The sequence below is a fragment of the Neodiprion pinetum genome, chromosome 4, assembly GCF_021155775.2.
Source record: "Neodiprion pinetum isolate iyNeoPine1 chromosome 4, iyNeoPine1.2, whole genome shotgun sequence".
Taxonomy (NCBI): domain Eukaryota; kingdom Metazoa; phylum Arthropoda; class Insecta; order Hymenoptera; family Diprionidae; genus Neodiprion; species Neodiprion pinetum.
The window spans coordinates 4,048,552-4,068,769 of record NC_060235.2 but is presented as its reverse complement, the minus strand read 5'-3'; the positions used below and the strand labels follow the sequence as shown (position 1 = coordinate 4,068,769).

The following is a 20,218-nucleotide window of genomic DNA, read 5'->3' as shown; positions in this document are numbered from 1 at the left end:
TGCTGCACGAGAACTCGGCTCGCGAGCTATTACTGCATTCGCAGAGTATAAGCAAGCGCAGCTGAATTGCATATCGCATTTGGTACGAAGTCTCCGACTTTTAAGCTCACCTTTCGGTCACTCGCAAACTTTACTACGAATATATCATATCTACGAAAATTCGCGACCAAAAGCTTGCGTACTGTGTTACAAAGCGCAGGTCGATAAAAAAACACACACACACACACACACACACAAATAAAAATGAAAAAATCGATGGTTTGTTTAGCAACAAGTAACGTGATTGCGAATTTTTCTTCTGTTACAGCTCGACGACTGAACGAATACATACGCCACTACGAACCCCTGTCGTATTCGACCGAAGATGTTCACCGAGCTCATCTCAGGGCTAAGAGATCCGTCGCGCAGGATAATCCAGTGATATTTAAATTTCGCGCCCACGGTAGAGACTTTCATATAAGATTAAAAAGAGACATAACAACGTTTAGCAATAACTTAGTTATACTGGGACCCTCCGGCGAAGAGGAGGACCTCGACACGTCCCACATTTACCACGGTCACATACTGGGTGAGTACTTTATTCAATGCATCCCTTCGATATTGCGCAATTTCTTTACAGAAGAGCGGAAACTATACATATTTATGTATAAAGGCAAGGTTTTGTCAAAATATGAGCGTTTTGCGTTAAATTTTTTTAAATTTATCAAGTATCGTGAATAAATTCTTCTGTTTTTTTTATTATTACTTCTTACCTCGCAAAGAAGACCCAGATTTGTGACATCGAGTCTGCAGTTCATCTTAAAGAAGCGTATCTGACGAGTTTTTCATTATTAATTCAATCTCATAAAATAGTTATGATTCAATATGAACATTTAATTTAGGAGGATAAGATTCCCGGATGATATATCGTTGTCTTATGGATCGTGATCTTTGGGTCGAATATAAATGTCAGAAAAGAAATAATAATTGAAGTGCTACGACGCGTTTATTCGCGAATTCAAAAAAAAAAAAAAAAAATGTGAAATAAAAAGCGAAATACCGAATGAGCGCGATTTTCCACGTAACGTAGAACGCTCGTCTTTTCACAGAATCTTTCTTTTAACCTAAACGAATTTCTCAGGAGGTGCCAAATTGAAAAATCGTAAATTGTATTTAAAAAAACAAATATGAAAAGGTATCGTCGAGAGTGTTTTTTCGGGTTTCATTTTTTAAACCCTTCAATTTTTCCCGCAGCATTTTTCTTGTACCCCCAAATTATTACGAAAATGGATATTTCGCTCCTCTAAAGTTACACTCTAGTTTACATTTTGCATCGCTGCGTGCTGTTTCTCCATCTCCTCCTCGTTCTTCTTTTCCTTTATCAAAAACAAAAAAAGAGAACAAAAAATAAAAACGAACGAATTTACTTTAGAACTTTAATTAGCGAGGCTTATTGAATCCCGCAGAGACACTCACCCTTCTCTTTAATAATATGATGTGCCAAGGGATTAAATTAATTTTCGAGTCAAAAATAAGTCGGTTTCAGGTATAATGTAGGCAGGTACAACCAAAAGAAGAAAAGAAGAATAAGTAAGAAAAAAAAAAAAAAAGAAATAGAATGAACTTACATGTTGTGAAATTTCAAACTTTGTTACAAATTTATGTCTTGTACAAACAATTATTATGATTATTGTAATCCCGCGATCTAATTACTCGTTTCAACGCTAATTGCGAGAGAAGAAATTTTATGACTATGACAGGGTGATTGAAAATTATTTTAATTTTTTTTTTTTCGTTTTTATTGTGAATTCAAACGTGATTTTTTTAATTTCCAGACATGAGATTGACGGCAGAAAGTTGGCACAACTCGACGTAATTCTCGTTATTTTTGAAATTTATGCTTTTCCACTTGCATCCGTAGAGGATCCGGTGGCTGAAAATTGAGCTTCCGTTTATCGGTCAAAACCGGATTCAAAGCCGGTCGCAACTCTGCGCAACGGTTATTCGTCGAAAAATAATAACGATGATAATATAATAGTAAGAAAAAAAAAAAAAAGAAAAAAAACACGAACACTAAACGCGTCCGTAGTTTGAAAATTGAATAAAAATGAAAGTTTGCAAAGCTCGCCGTCGGTTTATCCATTCACACGATGCCATGGGTGAAAATATTTTCTAACAACTAAAACGTGGTATCCAAAATTATTCGAATTATACCGAAGCTGAGAAATGTAATTTTTAATTCTCACTTAAACTTACTTGACTGATTTTAAACATCGAATTTCAAGTCTTGCGTCGGTTTTACGTATCGTTATACCGCGGCTGGGAAAATAAGAGAAGAGGAATGAAAAATGAGGGATCGGATGTTTTACCCATGCACTACACCCTCTGATCCTCACTTATCGCTAGCGTAAACCCAGTTTAATTTCCGTCTCTCGAAAGTCCTTCCTCAACCGTTCTTAGCTGTGTTGCACGGATCGTATCGCCGCTGCAAAACCGCAGAAGCTAACCGCATTTCAACCCCGCGGCTTTGTTCCGATGGTTTATCTCCTGGATATCAGTACATAGCAGCCATTGCTTACAGAACTGTGTCTAATTTTAGACGAACGAAACGCGGAATCAAAAATTCATGTAACGAGCTGCAGGAGAGGTCCCTTTTTTTTTCTAATTTTGATAACGCGAATCGACCATATTTTTCAAACTTGAAGTAAATTCGAATCGTCGTTTTATTCGTATGTGGTTTTTCCGACATCAGGATCCTTCAGGATTTAACCACTCAATGCTATGAAATATATGAATAATACGTTAAAATTTAAACTTTGCACTTGGGAATAAAATGTACGATAATTGAGCGCCGGATCTTTCATAGAGAAGGCAAATCGAACGGATGAAAAAGAAAAAGTCGCGTCGTACGAATTAAATCGAGAACGAATAGAATATGAAATGATTAAAGTATGTAAAGAAACTTGTGTACAGAAATTTCGCGACTCGATTGAAACGGCGAGTTTTCTAATTTAATACCGATTGCAAAACGACAAGGTCGTCATTTTCTTTTCGATTCAATTACTCCGCTCAATTTCATTTCAATTGCGTCGTCATTTTTCAAAAAGCTCTACATATATATGTATATATGTATAACTAAAAACCGAAACAAAAGTAAAAAAAAAAAAAAAACAACAATCGACGTATAATATCATAAAGCTGTGAATTAAAAGAACTTTACTGACTTTTTATGTAAAAAAAAAACAACAAAATAATGAGGATAAAAGTAAATAAATAAATGATACCAATCGACGTAAGTATTACGTATATAATTATGTAAATGAATTTTTGTTAACTAAATAGATCACGCGTTCTACACCGTGTTTCGTACCTTGTATACCCTTTTTGGGTGCCAACACAACGAAACACGGGTTGCGTGGCTCGTTTATTTGGGTAAAAGTGGGATGCGCAAGGTTCAAAGGAAAGTGATGGCACGCCTCTCCAGTTTTCAAACAAATACACGAAGCCTGCCGTTACGGCATCAAGCTGACTAGCTACCGTCCATTAAACCATACCATAAACCCTTTTCCCTCGAAACGTATAAGTCGGAATAAATTTGAGGCAGCCAAAACTAACGCCAGAATGCAGCGGAAACATCCCTCGACGATAATGGCACAACGCAATGTTGTACGATGCGAGGGATGATTAATTTTCAACAAAATTAATAACCCCGTACCAGAATTACGAGGGACGTACGCATATATACGTATATGTAGCGCATTATTTATCTGTATTTCAAAGACTCGGTAATAACCGTCTAGTCACTGCTCAGGTTGTTGCGTTAAGGATCAGAGAATAATATTTGCTATCCCAGGCACAATTCTTTGTTTTATATATGTGTGTGTATATATATATATATATATATATATATATATATATTCATTCCCTGCTTCAGAGAATTCAAATTAACAAGATTCTACGAATATTTCAAGGTACTTTCGGCTAGACGCCGATCTCTTTATAAAACGATATTGTTATCAGCCTCGTGAGCTTTTACCCATCTGGATGACAGAGAAAAACGAGACGACGTTAAAGTTAAAAACGAACTGTGACAAGGATAATTCGTATTTTCAATTTTATGTCTTAACGATTGTTTCGGCTCGTTAATTTTTGTACAATGAAATAATGAAAATAGAAAAAGCTCTGTCCAAGTATTCAAGTAATTCATTTTTACTTTTAAACTGATATATATATATATATCAGCGTGCAGCAATAATTTATAATTGAAAATTGAAAACCTGAGCACAGGTTTTCCTTCTTTATTTCGCACTCTCTCTCCCTCTCTCTTTTTCTGTCCCTCTTTCCTTACATGTTTCTAACAAATATAAAGGGTGAGATTTTTGCCGTTATATTTCGACAGGAGAAGCTGAGAGCCACGTGTTCGGGAGCATCAGCAACGGAGTCTTCCACGGTAAAATCGTTTCGCCTCGAGGTGGTGCGTGGTACGTTGAAAAGGCGCATCACTACTTCCCGCCACACGAAGTAAACGAGACACATCACTCGGTCATTTATCACGAGGACGACGTGATCGATCCATTCGCTGATATACGCGAAGGTAAGATATCACCTAGTTTCTGTTACCCATTTCCCATCAATTCCGCATGCAGTTGCATGCACTGAGAAAAAGTTCATTCGTTAGAGTAACTAGAAAATTTGAGTGAAACAGGTATCGTTAACAAAAACTGTTCGAATATTGTTGACAATAGACTTTCCGGTAACAGCTGAAAAACTACTTGCCATTTTCTATTGTGGTGAAAAATGAAAATAGTTACGGACTGAGCGGTAAACGGAAATAAAAATTTCTCTCGGTGTATTACTCGTAAATCAATTAGCTACGATACTTTCAATGTTTAATTGTATTTTCTCGTTATTCGGAAAACTTTTGTCATATTCATTTACAAAAAGCACACGAAGACACAGTTTTTTCATTTCGCATCACGGTTACGTGAAATAGAAAACGATGGTACGATGACGAAATGAATGCGATTATAATGATAGGAACGGTAATTGTCTGCATGAAAATGACCCTCTATAACCGGCTGCAAGCTCCCTGCTTTTAGTAATAATGTGAAATAACACATACATGTTTTGTGTGTGTGTGTTGTACGTACTTTGCGTGCGCGTAAAATACAGAGAGTGTGCACTTCGCGGCGGGGCGAGAAACTCCATTTGCGTGAAAGCATGTGTGTTTTGCTTTATATCTTATTATTCGTGTTTAAGGGCTGTTTCGCCTTTCAGTAGTTGAGTATAAGGAAAAAAAATGTTCTCCGGGTTAGGTGTGTGAAATAATTTTTAAGACTTACTCGTCAGTGGTCGGCAAAGTCGATTACCAAAAGTTTCCGTACACCTACGATATTTCAAACTGTAATTACGTAACGTAAGCAAATTTTTCTTTCTTCACCTTTTATTTTCATCTTTAACGTTATTGTAGACTCGGGTGAAATTGTTGTACTAAAATTTCGTCAAACTTATCGTGCTCGATATATCGTTGCTCTTTATTTAATAACGTCGATTTTGCAAAGTAACGAGTGGCTTAAAAAATATTGTAAGTCGTACGCAGTTATACGCATACTGTGCGACATTACGCGAACGCAAAGCTTTTCCACCTCTTTCTCTCATTCTTCTCCCAGCCTCCGTTCATTTATATACGCCATTTTGCAACGCGCGTATATAAAGTGCCGCATACCACGTGTGGTGTGCTTACATATGCATACAAGTATACCAACTATTCTCTATTTATCACGCTGTCCTCTCGTATATCTAACCGCGAAGCTTTTGTTTGCCGACCGAATACCTTCACGCTAGATTATAATGCATTTATACCTGCATGAATCTGAAGAACGGAATTAACCAGGAATTTCATCCCGTTATCGCAGTACCAGGATTTGGAGTTGTTTTTTTGTTTTTTTTTTGTTTTCATTCTTCTTTCTTTTTTGTGATTCTTCCATTCGCGCATAGTTTCAGTCTTTTACTAATGTCTATCCGAATAATATTCAAAACCAGGTCAAGTCACCGAAGAAACGAATTATGGAAGTTTTCCATTTTCCACGGGATAAAGACACGGGACTTGTTAACGAGGTTTAAGTTAGTAACGATTTAGGAAAAATCGTTAATTCCATCTTTAGGATTGTTTGAAATTCAGCATAGTAAATCATAACATAAAAAACATGTTCATAATTCGAAAAACCAACTCCTTGAAAGAAATCGTTCTTCAAATTGTACAACAAAGTTTTTTTGCCCTTATGTTTCGTTATGCAAGCCTTACTAACTTCAGCCTTGTATTTAATGTAACACATCGCATCGTCCAGAGTAACGCTATCAAAGCTTCCAATGGCTTTATAATAGTTTCGAAGTGACACGGCATCAATAATACATTTAAATTCTCATCCAATAAAAAATCTCATCCAATACTAGACTTTCCGGTAAGAGCTATAAAACTAATTTTCCATTTTCTCTCAGTGAATCATATTATTATGACCGCAATGGTTCCAAATCCGAAATGTCCGCTCAATCCGATTACCCGGAGCTTCGTCTCACCCTAAGCTCGCTTCTTCATGCCAATTAATAGCGTAGATATCTTCAGGTCGCAAACCGTACAATGACTCAGACATTTGTTCGCGTCCTTGTCCTCGATACGATTTTTGTTATTTTTTTTATTTCTTCATTCTTTTTGTCACTCCCTGTCTCACGAGGGTATGAATTTAGGTTTCGTCGTTGCTTTTGTCGACCAAAGTGCGAAACTTTGAAGCCTGTTACGTATCGATCTACCCTGCATACCGTAAGCGAGTCTGTCGTCCTGTGTACCAACCTACCAATGAAGCAACCGTAAAACAACGGACCCAAACCATCAACCAACTAACCGGCGAACCAACCGACCACCACGCCTCTTCTGCGTATGTACTTCTGCCCCTGCGGTTTCTGCGAAGTCCCAGATTCCCATTCTCTCTCTCTCTCTCTCCCTCACACACTTTTTCTCTCACTTTCTCATTCTCTCCTTTTGTACACCGCTGGGATTCATCTCGGCAAATAGACTGCTGCTGCTGAACTGTCCGTCTTACAATTAACTTGAGTTTATAACTGGTGCAAATGGACTGACGGACTGGCCTTAGACGGTCTCCCAACTTTCTCGGCTGTCATTTAATACTTGACAGTTGAATTCTGCTTTGTTCGAATATTAACGCAATTTCAACTGTATATCAGCGCTGTTTATTTCGCATTTGTACGTCTGCGTGTGAGTGTGGTGTGTGTGTGTGTGTGTTATTTAAGTATTTTTATCGCCAGAGATGGATTTTTTTTCCGAGTTACTTTTGCGGAGATAGTAACCCTCGATACTGCGTCTTTCATCCATCGAACGACTCGACGGAGTCTTTTCGCGTTCCACTTTCGAACAATCATTTTTATTATAGCACCGGTGCGGAAACCGCGATAAGCGATGCATTACCACCGCCATAAACGAAAAAGGCCCCGTTCAAATCACCGCGCAATCAGTTAACAGTTAATCGGGTGACAAAGTTTCTGTTTCATTCGGTGAGCAAAAAAAAAGAAAAAAACGTACAAAACTTACACTGTACAGCATTTTGTTAGGACCGTGAAAGAAATCATTTTAGAAATAGATTTCTGTTCGATAATAATTCTTGTGATGAAAAACTTTAGAGGATTACAGGGCAGACACTTTTCTATACAGTGGGTGATTTTTATTTGTGGTAAAAGCACGAGATGAGAACTAGACGCTACGTGACTTGCGAAAAATTTTGGAAAAGACGCAACAAAGAAGAAGAAGAAGAAGCTAAGCTTGATTTGTCTCGAGTCTGTTTGCCGACCGCGTTTCTTGGATATTCGAGGATATTTGCCTGCGAACAATACGAGAACCTTTAGACTAACCCAAAAACGAAACCGTGAACTCGCTCGGTTTCGAAACAACCCTCCGGCATACCATTGCCGAATTTTTTCCTCCTTGCGGTGGCTTTGACTTTTTCTCTTCTAAGCACGTACTTTTCAAAGGGGTACACAGCGACGGGGCTCGAGTCTTCGGGTATAACACGATAAGTATAAAAATCGCGCTGTTTGTGTTTTAGCGTAGTTTTCGGATTGCAAATTTTAGTCACGAGGTCTTCATATAGCTGACGTGACCGAATTTACAACAAAATTATATTTCGTTATATGTATATATATATATACGTATAGAGGTTTGTACCACCGCCTCGCTTTGAGACGAAGAAACCAATTCTCAAACTCTCGAATAACGTTTCTATACGTACATACACGTAATATAAGGTACGTTTTTTTATCTCGAATTTCGATCGATCGTTTTCATCTCGTTTTACATTTACCGCAATTTTCTGACGCGGTGCAGGAAACGAAAATCAAATAATAATATTTCGTATTAATTATTCTATTATCATTCTAGTAATTTCAATTTGAAATAACTTCACGCAAGAAGTGGATAAATATTGGGAATTTATATATTCACAATAAATTATTCAATTCGATTGAAGTTTTATTTTATACAAAAGTACGTAGATCGAGTTTAGATAGTTTGAATATTTTGTTTCTCATTAGAATAAATTAATATGAAGCCTCGTCATGAACAATAACGTAAAACATTTCTCTCCGTTTGATGTTTTACGGTGCTCACGATTATTCGAATACGGTTCACCCGATTTATTTCAAATTTGAAAACAGCAATCCTATTTTTCAGATGAAAAAAAAAAAAACTCCAATATAATTGAATAATTATTTGACGAGGTATGAATTCCCAATATTAGCGCACGTTTTTTTGCATACATACACAAGCTCTCGATATATACTCGCACTTCGCTGTCGATATGCAAGGGTGAAAACCATCCTAAAATCCAAATATATATAGAAAGCGTCTCGTATCTGCCCACCTTTCATGGTCGCCTAAAGAATGCAAAGCCGCGTCGAGTGGGAAATCGAATGAAAAGCGATATCTAGGGACGGAGTTGAATTTCCGAAATTCCACCTAATGTCGAATTCATTTTATGGCGAGACTTGAAGTGCATGCATGCTACAATGCATCCCGCCTGAAAATCGCGATTCCAATCGTTGGAACGTAGACAGAATCGTCATTAAAATATAGTGAAACTGTTGTCGGACAATATTTTCTTAAGACAAATTTTATTGTTAGTGAATCGATGCCCTGTATTAATTTTACTTGAGTAAACGATTGATCGATTGATTTCATCGTGTAAACCGGATAAATAAATTTATAATTTACGTTCAAATGCAGAACGGAAGGTTCTTCTTCTTCTCAAGAGATTTTCTAATTCGAATAAATAACTTTTTCACACCGATCAAGAACGCGTCCTGATTTTCCCCGCGTTTCTACGGTTCAAACGAGCCGCCCCATTCTTATATATGTTCAAATACTTGATACCGATTTTTTACAGGACACTCGTCGGGTTGTGGCGTGACCGAAGAAAGGGTCCAATGGATGGACGCGGTTCAAAATTCTGGTGAACCGGACCCGCCGCTGTCATCCAAGAGCAAACCTGGATCAGGAAATGCTGCGAAGGTCGATTCACCTTGGGTCGACGACAACGAGGATCCCGGGCACAAATACTCGCGACAGGCAAACGTGCTTGAAAGCTCGAGGACGAGGACGAGGCGGGAGACGCGACCCAAGCAGGAGAAGAATAACACGTGTTCTCTCTTCATACAGACCGATCCCCTAATCTGGAGGCACATATCCGAGACGGTGAGCGTTAGAAATCGATCACCTTGGCAAAAATTTATTTATTTCTTTTATTTTTTTTTTTTATCGATTTTCAATCAACAACCCCGGTTCTTTTTCACCTGTTGTGTATCGTGTAATTTTTATTTTTTTTTCTTCCCTCTTCCTTTTTCGTTCACAGTCGAGTGATTTTCGAATTGGAAATTACCTGGAATGATTTTTTTTTTTTTGATTACCCCTACAAATATCGCGTTCCACCCTTGGAGGAATAATCGCAATTTTGCCCAACGTTTCGCAGATTATACATCATGTATATATATATATGTATGTACACACAGACGTACGTAACACGTCCACGCGGTGGACTCAGCCATATTTATTGCGAAATGTGAATGCGAAATTTTTCGCAGACCAGACGGCTCGGTTTTTGATCGGTTTGTGTATGTACATACCTACCCAACGCCCTATGCACAGTGTATGTGTGTGTGTGCGTGTGAGAATTTATTTGTTAGGCGTTTTCGCAACATCGTAGATCTACACGTATGTATATTTAGATACATCGTACGAAACGCGTTGTGCGTTGTACGTGTACGTGTACCTACGTACACCTGTCCGTATATTATACATGTATTATACATATTGTATATAGCATACTTTTTTTTTCTACCTTTTTTGTTTTTTATTCGTAGTGAGCGAGAGAAAGAGAGAGAGAGAGAGAGAGAGAGAGAGAGAAAGAAAAAAGAAAGCGGAACGGAAGAAGAAATATTCGCAGAGTGAATACTTTCAACCCGCTAGGCGATAAAAAAAAATAAAAAATTCAATCGCAAACGGCGGGAGCTTTTCTCCCCTTTTCTCTCTCTCTCTCTCTCTCTCTCTCTCTTTCTCATTCTCCGCCTACATTATTCACGCCTTTTCCTTCCTTTGTTATTCCCACTATTGTGTCTCGTTTTTCCTTTATCATTTTGCCTCAATTTTCAAGGTTCAGGAATTTAACGGTTTATTTGTTGGATGTGTTAGAAATTATTGATACTACGTAGATAAAATACATTACGCGATTTTCTCTATTCATTTTTAAGTCAGTATTTTGTACATAAAATTTTTCATTCGCTTCGCAATGAGAGTTTAACTTTCCCGATGCTATCTACGCATCTCGATTTGACAACGGAATTATTGTTGTTATTTTCGTTATCATTATTATTGTTTTTTTTCTTTCACAGGTGGGTCATGACGTTGAAAAAACTAAGGAGGAAATTCTTTCGCTGATATCGCAACACGTTATAGCCGTGAACTATATTTACACGGGTACAAGATTCGACGGTAGGAGCGAGCATCGAAATATCAAATTTGAAGTTCAGAGAATAAAGGTACGTTGTGTGTGTGTGTACAGATTTGCAAAGCGATAAATATCCTAGAATCAAAAATATTGCAACAAGAATTTTGGTGGTGTAGCGGAAATCGCACTGGTTTATTATCGTTGATTACACTGGGAGAAATTTTTAGTTCCGGTTACCGCTCGGTCCTTAACTATTTTCATTTTTTACCACAGTCGAAAAATATAGCTCTGGGTACAAAGTGAAAAGTAGTTTTGTATCTGTTACCGGAAAGTCTAGTATCCGTTACTATTCCTTCTCATTACGATCACTGTTGCTAGATTTTCTTGCAACTGTTGCGAAAATTTAATGCTCGTGCAACGATAAATTGACGTTAAAGCCTCGTTGAACTAAAAAAGTAGAGTAAGCCTCACAAACTGATTTTGCGTACCTCGTTTTTCGTAATTCCAACAATATTCAAACAGTTTTTTTTAACGATACTCGGTTTACTGAATTTTTGTAGCTACTGTAACAAATGAAATTTTTTTTGGTGTAGAAAAATAAAAATAAAAAAATTAATAATCCTTTCAGATCGACGACGACAAGCCTTGTACTCATCCCCCGAATTATGGCGACACGTCGAATCCCTTTTGCATGGAAAACATAGACGTCAGTAATTTTCTCAATCTACACTCGCTTGGCAATCACGAAGCTTTTTGCCTAGCTTACGTTTTCACATACAGGTAAATTCCATAATCTTATATATAGAAATAAGTAAGAAATTACTGCAAATATTAGTCACATTAAATATTGCGCACGTTCATTTTCTTCCAGAGATTTTACCGGGGGTACTCTTGGACTTGCTTGGGTCGCATCTGCGTCCGGTGCTTCGGGCGGTATTTGCGAGAAGTACAAAACTTACACGGAAACCGTCGGCGGAATGTATCAGTCGACGAAGAGATCGTTGAACACCGGTATCATCACATTTGTAAACTATGCGAGCAGAGTACCACCGAAAGTTTCCCAGCTGACGTTGGCTCACGAAATTGGCCACAACTTTGGATCGCCGGTAATTATAACGATAGATCATATTTTTCGTACCGTAATCATTTTTGAATCTTTAATTATGCAAAAAGATGAATCGATACTTATGATCGATAATCCTGTCAAAAAATACAATTTATATACCAAATTCATCGTGCCATTCTTACCCAATTTCTGTCGAAATTTAATATCTCTGATAATGGTTTGTTTTACTTTATGCAGCACGATTTTCCACCGGAATGCAGACCCGGTGGACTACACGGAAATTTTATTATGTTCGCCTCGGCCACCAGTGGAGACAGACCGAACAACAGTAAATTTTCAAAGTGCAGTATAGGGAACATCAGCAACGTCCTGGACGCGATTGAGGATAAGAAAAAGAGGAACTGCTTCACCGGTGAGACGATTATTGCACCTTACTTATAATGTGAAAGTATTACCTTACTACAAATAAAGATACGGAGGGATGAAAAATTGAAGACCAATTAAAAGTTCTGTTGTTGTGTGTTTCGAAATAGAATATTTCACAGACTTTTCTAATATTTTCACAGCACCTGCCGGCGCTTTCTGTGGGAACAAAATCGTCGAGGAAGGGGAAGAATGCGATTGCGGATACGACGAAGAGGAATGCAAAGACAAGTGTTGCTATCCACGCTTACCGATGTCGAAAAACCAGTGTCGTAGGACAAATTCAGCGCAGTGCAGGTACCTTGTATTTATTGCTGTAAATTTTTCAGCCTAGCCTTTTCACGAGTCAGGATATTCCTGATGATATTCAATTAACTTTTTCTCCTTCACAGTCCGAGCCAAGGACCCTGCTGTTCGAGCGAAACGTGCCAATTTATACCGCTCGCAAACAAGTCTGTGTGCAAAATTGAAACGGAATGCAGTCATGACTCGGTTTGCAACGGAACAACATCCGTGTGTCCTCCGCCAGAACCAAAAGCTAACAACACCAAATGTAACCAGGAAACTCAGGTAACAAAAGAACATGTGATACTTATTCTAGATGTCTCAGTTAATTTTCCGATACACGTATCGATTATAATTTCGAAAAAGTGATTGTCTAGTAAATCTGTAACGTTCCCAACAGTTGTGCATCAAGGGGGAATGTATCGGATCGAGATGTCTGGAATGGAATCTTACGGAATGCTTCTTAACGAGCAACAAACCGAATATTGATAAACGCAAGCTGTGCGAGTTGGCTTGCCAGAATGGTACTGATGTTTCGACGTGTCGCAGTACCAGCGAGCTTCCTCACTTGAAAGCCCAGGGAAAAGGGGCAATCAATCTGAGGCCAGGCTCGCCTTGTGATAACTTCCAGGTAAAGATGAAACTCGTAGATCCTTATTCGTGCAAGATGATTTTTGTCGCTGAAACAAAATTTTTCCAACCCATTTTTCTTCTTCAGGGATACTGCGACGTGTTCCTTAAATGCAGAGCAGTCGACGCCGAAGGGCCGCTTGCAAGATTGAAAAATCTACTGTTCAACAAGGAGACTTTACTCACGCTTTCTCAATGGGTTACGGTATGTTTGAGCAGGGAATATTCCTTGTTTTAAATCGAGATATAACCAATCGAACGACATTTCACGCTTATCGGTGACAATTCGTTTCAGGAGTACTGGTGGGCGGTACTGCTGATGGGGATAGCGTTCATAATTTTTATGGGCCTGTTCATCAAGTGCTGCGCGGTACACACTCCTTCCAGTAATCCTAAGAAACCGCCGGCAAGACGGATTAGTGAAACATTGAGAAGGCCGATGAATACTCTAAGGAGAATGGTGAGTTGAACGAAATATCACAGTATCGATTAGACATCGATGAGCTGTTCAGTCGTTCCCTTTTGTTTGTTGCCGCGAATCTGATTGTCACTGATTTTTTTCTCCAGCGACATCATCACGGAGGCGGTGCTGGTCCGCGAAGCATTCCTCCGAGGCAAGGACAGGGAGGTCACGGACAGCGCGGTCCTTCGCATGGATACGGAGAAGGTAGAGGAGCTCAGTATTATCCTCCCAAAGGTACGTCCACATACCTCGATCCTTTACTAGAAACTATGCCATCGGTAAAATTTGACTTTCTACCTGTTTCTTGACCAAGCTCGATGCCCTTGCAACTATAAACGTCTTTCTGCCAATGATATTTTAGAGACAGTTATTTTTCACCAAATATCACACTAACGTATCGAAAATCAAATTTCACCGAACAACCTAGCTGAGATATATATATTTATTCGTGTACGACTTATTATCAACCCGCAACTACATCAGTGTTTCTCATGTTTGCATTTCCCTCACATTGATTGCGACGCGCCTCACTACCTGATAATCTTGTTCTCTGAGCTGCAGAGGTGAGCTCGGGCCTACATTATACTTTTGACAGGATTAAATCCTTGGATATCAGTTCGTTATTGTCCGACCAATTCACGTTTAAAGTCTATGTTAAACGGTTCGTTTCAAAAGACGTGAAAACAACGGTTTTCAAAAACTCGGGCATTTTGTAGTAATTAGAATTCAACGAATCCTTATTAGCCTGGCTTTAGAATTAAAGTAATGAACAATTCGATTACTTTGAACGAAGATGAAGACAGATTACTTGACTGTTTGGGCGAATGCCAAAAGTCGGTGTTGAAAATTCTTGTGTTTGATCCTGGAAACTTATGTAGTCGCTTTTGCAATCGACGTGTAGCCTATAACTTTCTGTCTGACTGCAAACCTGTGACATATAGTTGCCTGCTTTCATTATTATTGTTATTATACTGTGATGATGCACCGCTCTAATTAATTCCGATTTTTCTCCTCTTTGTAATTTTTGTATCCAATGAACGTCTGAAAATTATTCTCCATAGCCGCTAATGCTAATGCGAAGGAAATATTTTCGTTATTGTTTATATTTTTTCTCCTACGGCGAGTAAAAACTGCAACAATTTCCAGTAAAGTATCCCAATCATACCAAAGCCAGCTGCTTTCAAAACTATTCGAAAAGTGTAACGCATATTCTGCATGAGCTAACAAAATCCTAGTCTAGATCCTCGGATGTCTTGTGATTACTCAAATAACGATGAATTCCAAAATGCTACCCTTTACAAAGCTTACTTCCTGTATTTTCTGTCTCAAGTTACGTTCTTCCGCACTCGTGTTCTTTTTCTTTTTGTTTCCTCTTCTCTGGTTCAAACATTGTTTCTAAACTTTAAACAGGCTATCGCTCGGTTCCCACAGCTAGTGCGCCACCAGCAGGTGGTCCAACAGCCAACTTCGGCCGGTCAAATCGTCCCGAACTGTATGCCGGGGCCTATTCGGGTTCCGGAGGAGGTGGTAGGGGCACAGCCTATGAGATGAGGCTTCACAACAAGGTTTGACGACACTAGAGAGTCCCAAACCATATTTGGCGTTACTTTGTGAAAACTGTCTCATCGCAGTCCACCGTAAGAGCATCGTTTGGACTTCTTTATTGCTCGGAAAATGAGCGGCCCAAGAGAGAAAGACAGAGTGTCAAAGAGAGCTGGATACTAATTTGAATTATGTTGTTTATCATTCATCATTACTATTATTACTTATACATAATTATTAGCTCGCGTCATGAAAGTTAGAGAAATGTGAATCATCGTCTGGATGAAATTTCCTCGTCAGGAAAAGACAAATGTTACAATTTTATCAGATATTCATGACGCTTTAGAAAGATTAATCGAACCCCGTATTTGACCTAGCATCCAGTGCTCTTTTTTTATAAATTATATATAAATATACCAGTAGACTTCATCAAGTAAGTAGTAATTATGATAACCATGGTCACACTGCCCTAAGAAGAACAACAGGAACAACAAAAGAAAGAAGGAACAAGAGATAGGAAAGAAAAGTCTAGACTAAAACCAAGGTTGAAATTATCGCGATATAATTTAACTCCTAAAATATCAATTTTAAAACACTTGTTTTTCCTCGATCGTTCCCGTTATTTACAAAAACAATTCATAATCTTCTAACTCGGCAATCTTTGCTTCCAAACAGACCTGTCGTGGATTGGATGGATGCTTTGATAGGATGTTAAGTATGACAATATTACGAAGTTGTGATTCACGGGGTGGAATTATTGAATCTCTCATTGATTTGAACTTTTCTTATATTTTAAAGTAAATCGTTATTGGTTTCCTCACCATCTATCCACTTATTGACTTATCATATTACATTTTACAAAAAAAAAAAAAAAAGAAAAGAAAAAAGAAAAAATATACCATTATCTTCATTTATTTAAATCAAATAGTAACAAGTCTCCTTGAAATTTTGTTACAGACGATTCAGTTGTTTTTTTCATCCAAGTAATTGTGAAAATTTTAGCTGTGATATTTATAGAATAGAAGAAAAAACGAGGAAGAAATGAAAGAAATCGTATAACCACTGCTTTATCTTCTATTGTAACTGTTTTATGACTACAGCCAAGCCATACAACAATGTTAAAAACCCATTACTAGATTCACATTTTATGATTTAGTGCTCCTTCAGACGCATATCCTTCCTATGATACATTTTAGGGTGATGAATCTGTTCGTTAGTATCTAAAACACGATATATGGTATCTTGAATCATCGTGTGCACACCGCAATAAATTGGATATAAAAGTTTAACGTTAGGTCGCGAATACCTTGTGGATTTATTTCTTAACAAAATCTAATCCGAAATGAAACACTAATTGCTTAGCCGAATTTGAGTGAAACTTTGAATATGGTCTGAAAAGGAAGCAGAACTTATATTTTATTTCATAGATATAACGTGTAGAAGAAGAAATTTTTTAACACTTCTTATTTCATTTGCACCAGCTATCGTATAAAGGCAAACAAACTCTTGAGGCGGAAACTAAAGGGAATCCAGCATTACCAAACCATTGCAGGTCATTCGTTTGATCTCTGTACCATTGTAATATAATAATATAATTGATATGTATTATTCTTATACTAATTTTTATTAGCCAATTGAAGCGAGTGCAACTATGAATGATGATGGTAAAACAAAAAAAGAAAAAAAAAGAAATTGAAACTGATCATTTTATAGTGATACTCATTTTACAATTATGTATTGATTATTATTAATTAGTTGAATATTACTGATTACATTATAATTTATACACATATATATTTACTATTAATGGATAATTGTAAATGATATTTAAATAGCATTTCAATTTATACATATATATTATATATTACGTTGTTTTAGTCAATCAGCACAATGTTTCCCGAAACAAAAAAAAAGCATGAATTCATAAAAAAAGAGAGTGTGATCTCCGTTCCTTTTTTTCAAATTCAATTTTATTTTCTTCTTCAGATTCAGTACTTCAACATTTTTGTTTATATTCATAATATTACAAGGTCATATTAAATATTATACATAAAAATTTATGTAGTACTAAAACAGGGATATCATTTTTAAGCAAAGGCTGATCATACTATACATACGATATTTTAATTTTAACTGTTAATCCATTGCCACTAGAACAAAAAAAAAAATGAAATTTTTTAATATACCTCCGTAGTTACATATATTTTTATTTTTAACAACCACCTACATAAGCCTCCTAATTTCGAAAAATTCCTTCAAACAGATTTAATAATTTGATTGTGGACTTCAGTCCTGCATTATTTTTTCTAACTTAATTCCCTTCTCTCTCTCTCTCTCTCTATCTCTCTCTATCTCTATCTCTATCTATTCCTATAACCAATGGTTACTTTCTCATTAAGGCCTATCTTATCGTTAATGATTATTCATTTATTATCCCTAAATTATAAGAAATATGCCTTCGCCAATTCTGTTGATTCAATTAAATCTATACCTGTTTCGAATAGTTTGAACGGGTTTTAATTACGGAGTACAAGAAAAAGGCGGACAGACCAGCTGTAATAGCCGCAAAATACTATTTTTCTATAAATGGGAGTGGAACTATATCTATGGCTGGCAAAATTCTGGTAGAAATAGAACCAAAGATGTATATCGATATGTGTACGCGTACCAGGAAAAACAGCTACTCAATGGCTCTTGACCTGTTTTAATCGACCAAAACTGTCAGCGACAACGTTTCACAGTAAACTGTTATCCCTTTATCACTTTTATTTCCTTATACATAGGGTATATGTGGTTTATATTCCGATTGCATGAATATCTCTACGATAATTACTAAATGAATATATTCAATAATTATAGGTACATATGTAGTAAAATTTTAATATCATTAGCAGCGTTTTTCCTGGCAATTTCTATAGGCGTCTGCTCATCAGCGGTTACATATTATACGTACATGTATACATATGTGTATCTCATTTGAAATTTTCATTGACTTTTTCTCCACTGTCTATATAGCAAGAGGTATGAAAATGAAGATTGAATTTGATAGTGAAATGTAGGGAAAAATAGCCAGCCAAATTTGTGTATTCATTGTAATTCGTACATCGTTCGGTATATGAAAATGTACAATAGGCGCAATGTGATTTATAAACGGATTGTATGTGAAAAACGATAAAGTGACGAGGAAGATGATAATGACAATGGAAAAATATACTTGTGTAAATATACATATTAATATTATAAAGTATGATTATAATTATAATAATAATAATAATATTAACAACAATAATAATAATAATAATATTAGTAATAATGATAATAATAATGATGTAAAAGCAAAACGAGATTTAACGAAGAAAGAAAAAGAGGAAATGAAGGTAAAAATGGTAAAGTGAATAATAAAATAATTGTTTTTATATAAAATCTGTACTATAGCAAAATATTATTCTGTATTTTGTAATCAAGACAGTATAAACTTAGTACTACGTACCACGAATGTGTGAGAAAACATTATATCAGGCTCGACTGTAGCTAGGGCATCATAAAATCTTAGAAATTAGCTCTGAAAATTTGCCGTAATGCAAATCTATCAGCTGGCTTCATTCTATAACGCAAATCTTGCCGAATAATGCAATATATTCACATTATACTAAATGCATTTAATACACTAGTTGAGGTCTTCAAGCTTACAATTAACTGTCGAACGTATCCGAGTCCCACGATGACTATCATACACCCATCTCTTGTCGATTGTTGCGTTAATATCTTACGTTGTACATTGTCATAGCAATGAATTTATTTTTTATCCGTAGAGCGAGTTCCTAATTTTCAACACGATCGAAAGGTTATTGCTTGAATAATGTGAATAATTAATAACATTATCTTAGTTTGTAAAGGTAGCTGACGGCCTTGTAATTAGAAGATGTAAATATCTGGTAACCATGGTGCTATTTTAATCCATTCATGACCGAGGACTCAGTTATATGTTTTATAAGTAAGCCTGTAACGAATTTCCCAAGATTTTGTAGGCCGTTTTATAAATAAAAATTGCATTATTTTTTTTTTTTTTCTACGGCAACAAACTTCTACTGAATTGAGTCATGGTACATGGTTCTTAAAAAAGGAGACTTCGACTTGTGTTGTAACAAAAATTTGATGGATTATTGGAATGATTATCGTTTTTTTTTAAATGACACAAAACATTAGGAATCCTCAATTTCGATACTATAGTAACTCATGTGGTGATCAAGATTTATAGGATGAGGCCTGGCTGTTTTGAAAATACGAAATTGCTTGTGTGCGTGTGAAGTGTAACGGTAATTTGAAGAAAACGTAAAAAAAAAAAAAAAAATTCTTTATCCCAAACATATATATTATCTACGCTTAGGCTACATATATTTATTTCAGTCGTAACGCGATACTCTCTATCACCTGTACATAATATTAGACTCGAGAAAGAAAAGAAGAAAAAAAAAAATTGAAGAATTATATTTTTTCTAACGATCCAAAAAAAATATTGTAATATCTTATCAATATTGTCTGCAACTGGTTTTGTTTCTTTCTCACCTTGATACTCAGGTTCTTTTTTTCTTTTTTATTATGTACGGTTTGACTGATTTTTTGGAGATTACGTGAATCATGTTACTTGGATATCAAAAAGCACCAAGTGGCCTTGAATCCTTAGAATGAATTCTTCTTTTTTCTCCATTTTAAATATTATTTCAGACGCTCACGGTATACCTGCGTTCAAATGTGCATGATAACTGACCAATTGCCCGATGGTAGTTTAAAAACTCACTTCTCTTCTCCCAAAAATGTTTAGAA

At 36.6% G+C, this 20,218-nt stretch overlaps 1 protein-coding gene across 3 annotated transcripts in view; it reads left to right on the top strand.

The window, feature by feature from the left end:
* kuz (zinc-dependent metalloprotease kuz) overlaps window positions 1–19,798 on the top strand; it is a 104,729-nt gene extending 84,931 nt beyond the window's left edge. For 2 of the 3 annotated variants that reach the window (XM_046620725.2, XM_069135204.1), the window contains exons 2-15: window positions 308–568; window positions 4,379–4,573; window positions 9,429–9,736; window positions 10,930–11,076; window positions 11,614–11,765; window positions 11,857–12,091; window positions 12,289–12,463; window positions 12,618–12,771; window positions 12,867–13,044; window positions 13,160–13,390; window positions 13,478–13,594; window positions 13,685–13,849; window positions 13,957–14,086; window positions 15,263–19,798. In XM_046620725.2, coding sequence (XP_046476681.1) covers window positions 308–568; window positions 4,379–4,573; window positions 9,429–9,736; window positions 10,930–11,076; window positions 11,614–11,765; window positions 11,857–12,091; window positions 12,289–12,463; window positions 12,618–12,771; window positions 12,867–13,044; window positions 13,160–13,390; window positions 13,478–13,594; window positions 13,685–13,849; window positions 13,957–14,086; window positions 15,263–15,423 — 2,609 coding nt within the window. In that variant the 3' untranslated portion in view covers window positions 15,424–19,798. The remainder of the gene's footprint in view (window positions 1–307; window positions 569–4,378; window positions 4,574–9,428; window positions 9,737–10,929; window positions 11,077–11,613; window positions 11,766–11,856; window positions 12,092–12,288; window positions 12,464–12,617; window positions 12,772–12,866; window positions 13,045–13,159; window positions 13,391–13,477; window positions 13,595–13,684; window positions 13,850–13,956; window positions 14,087–15,262) is intronic. The other variant, XM_046620727.2, reaches the window with a different exon arrangement.
* Window positions 19,799–20,218: the final 420 nt, after the last annotated feature.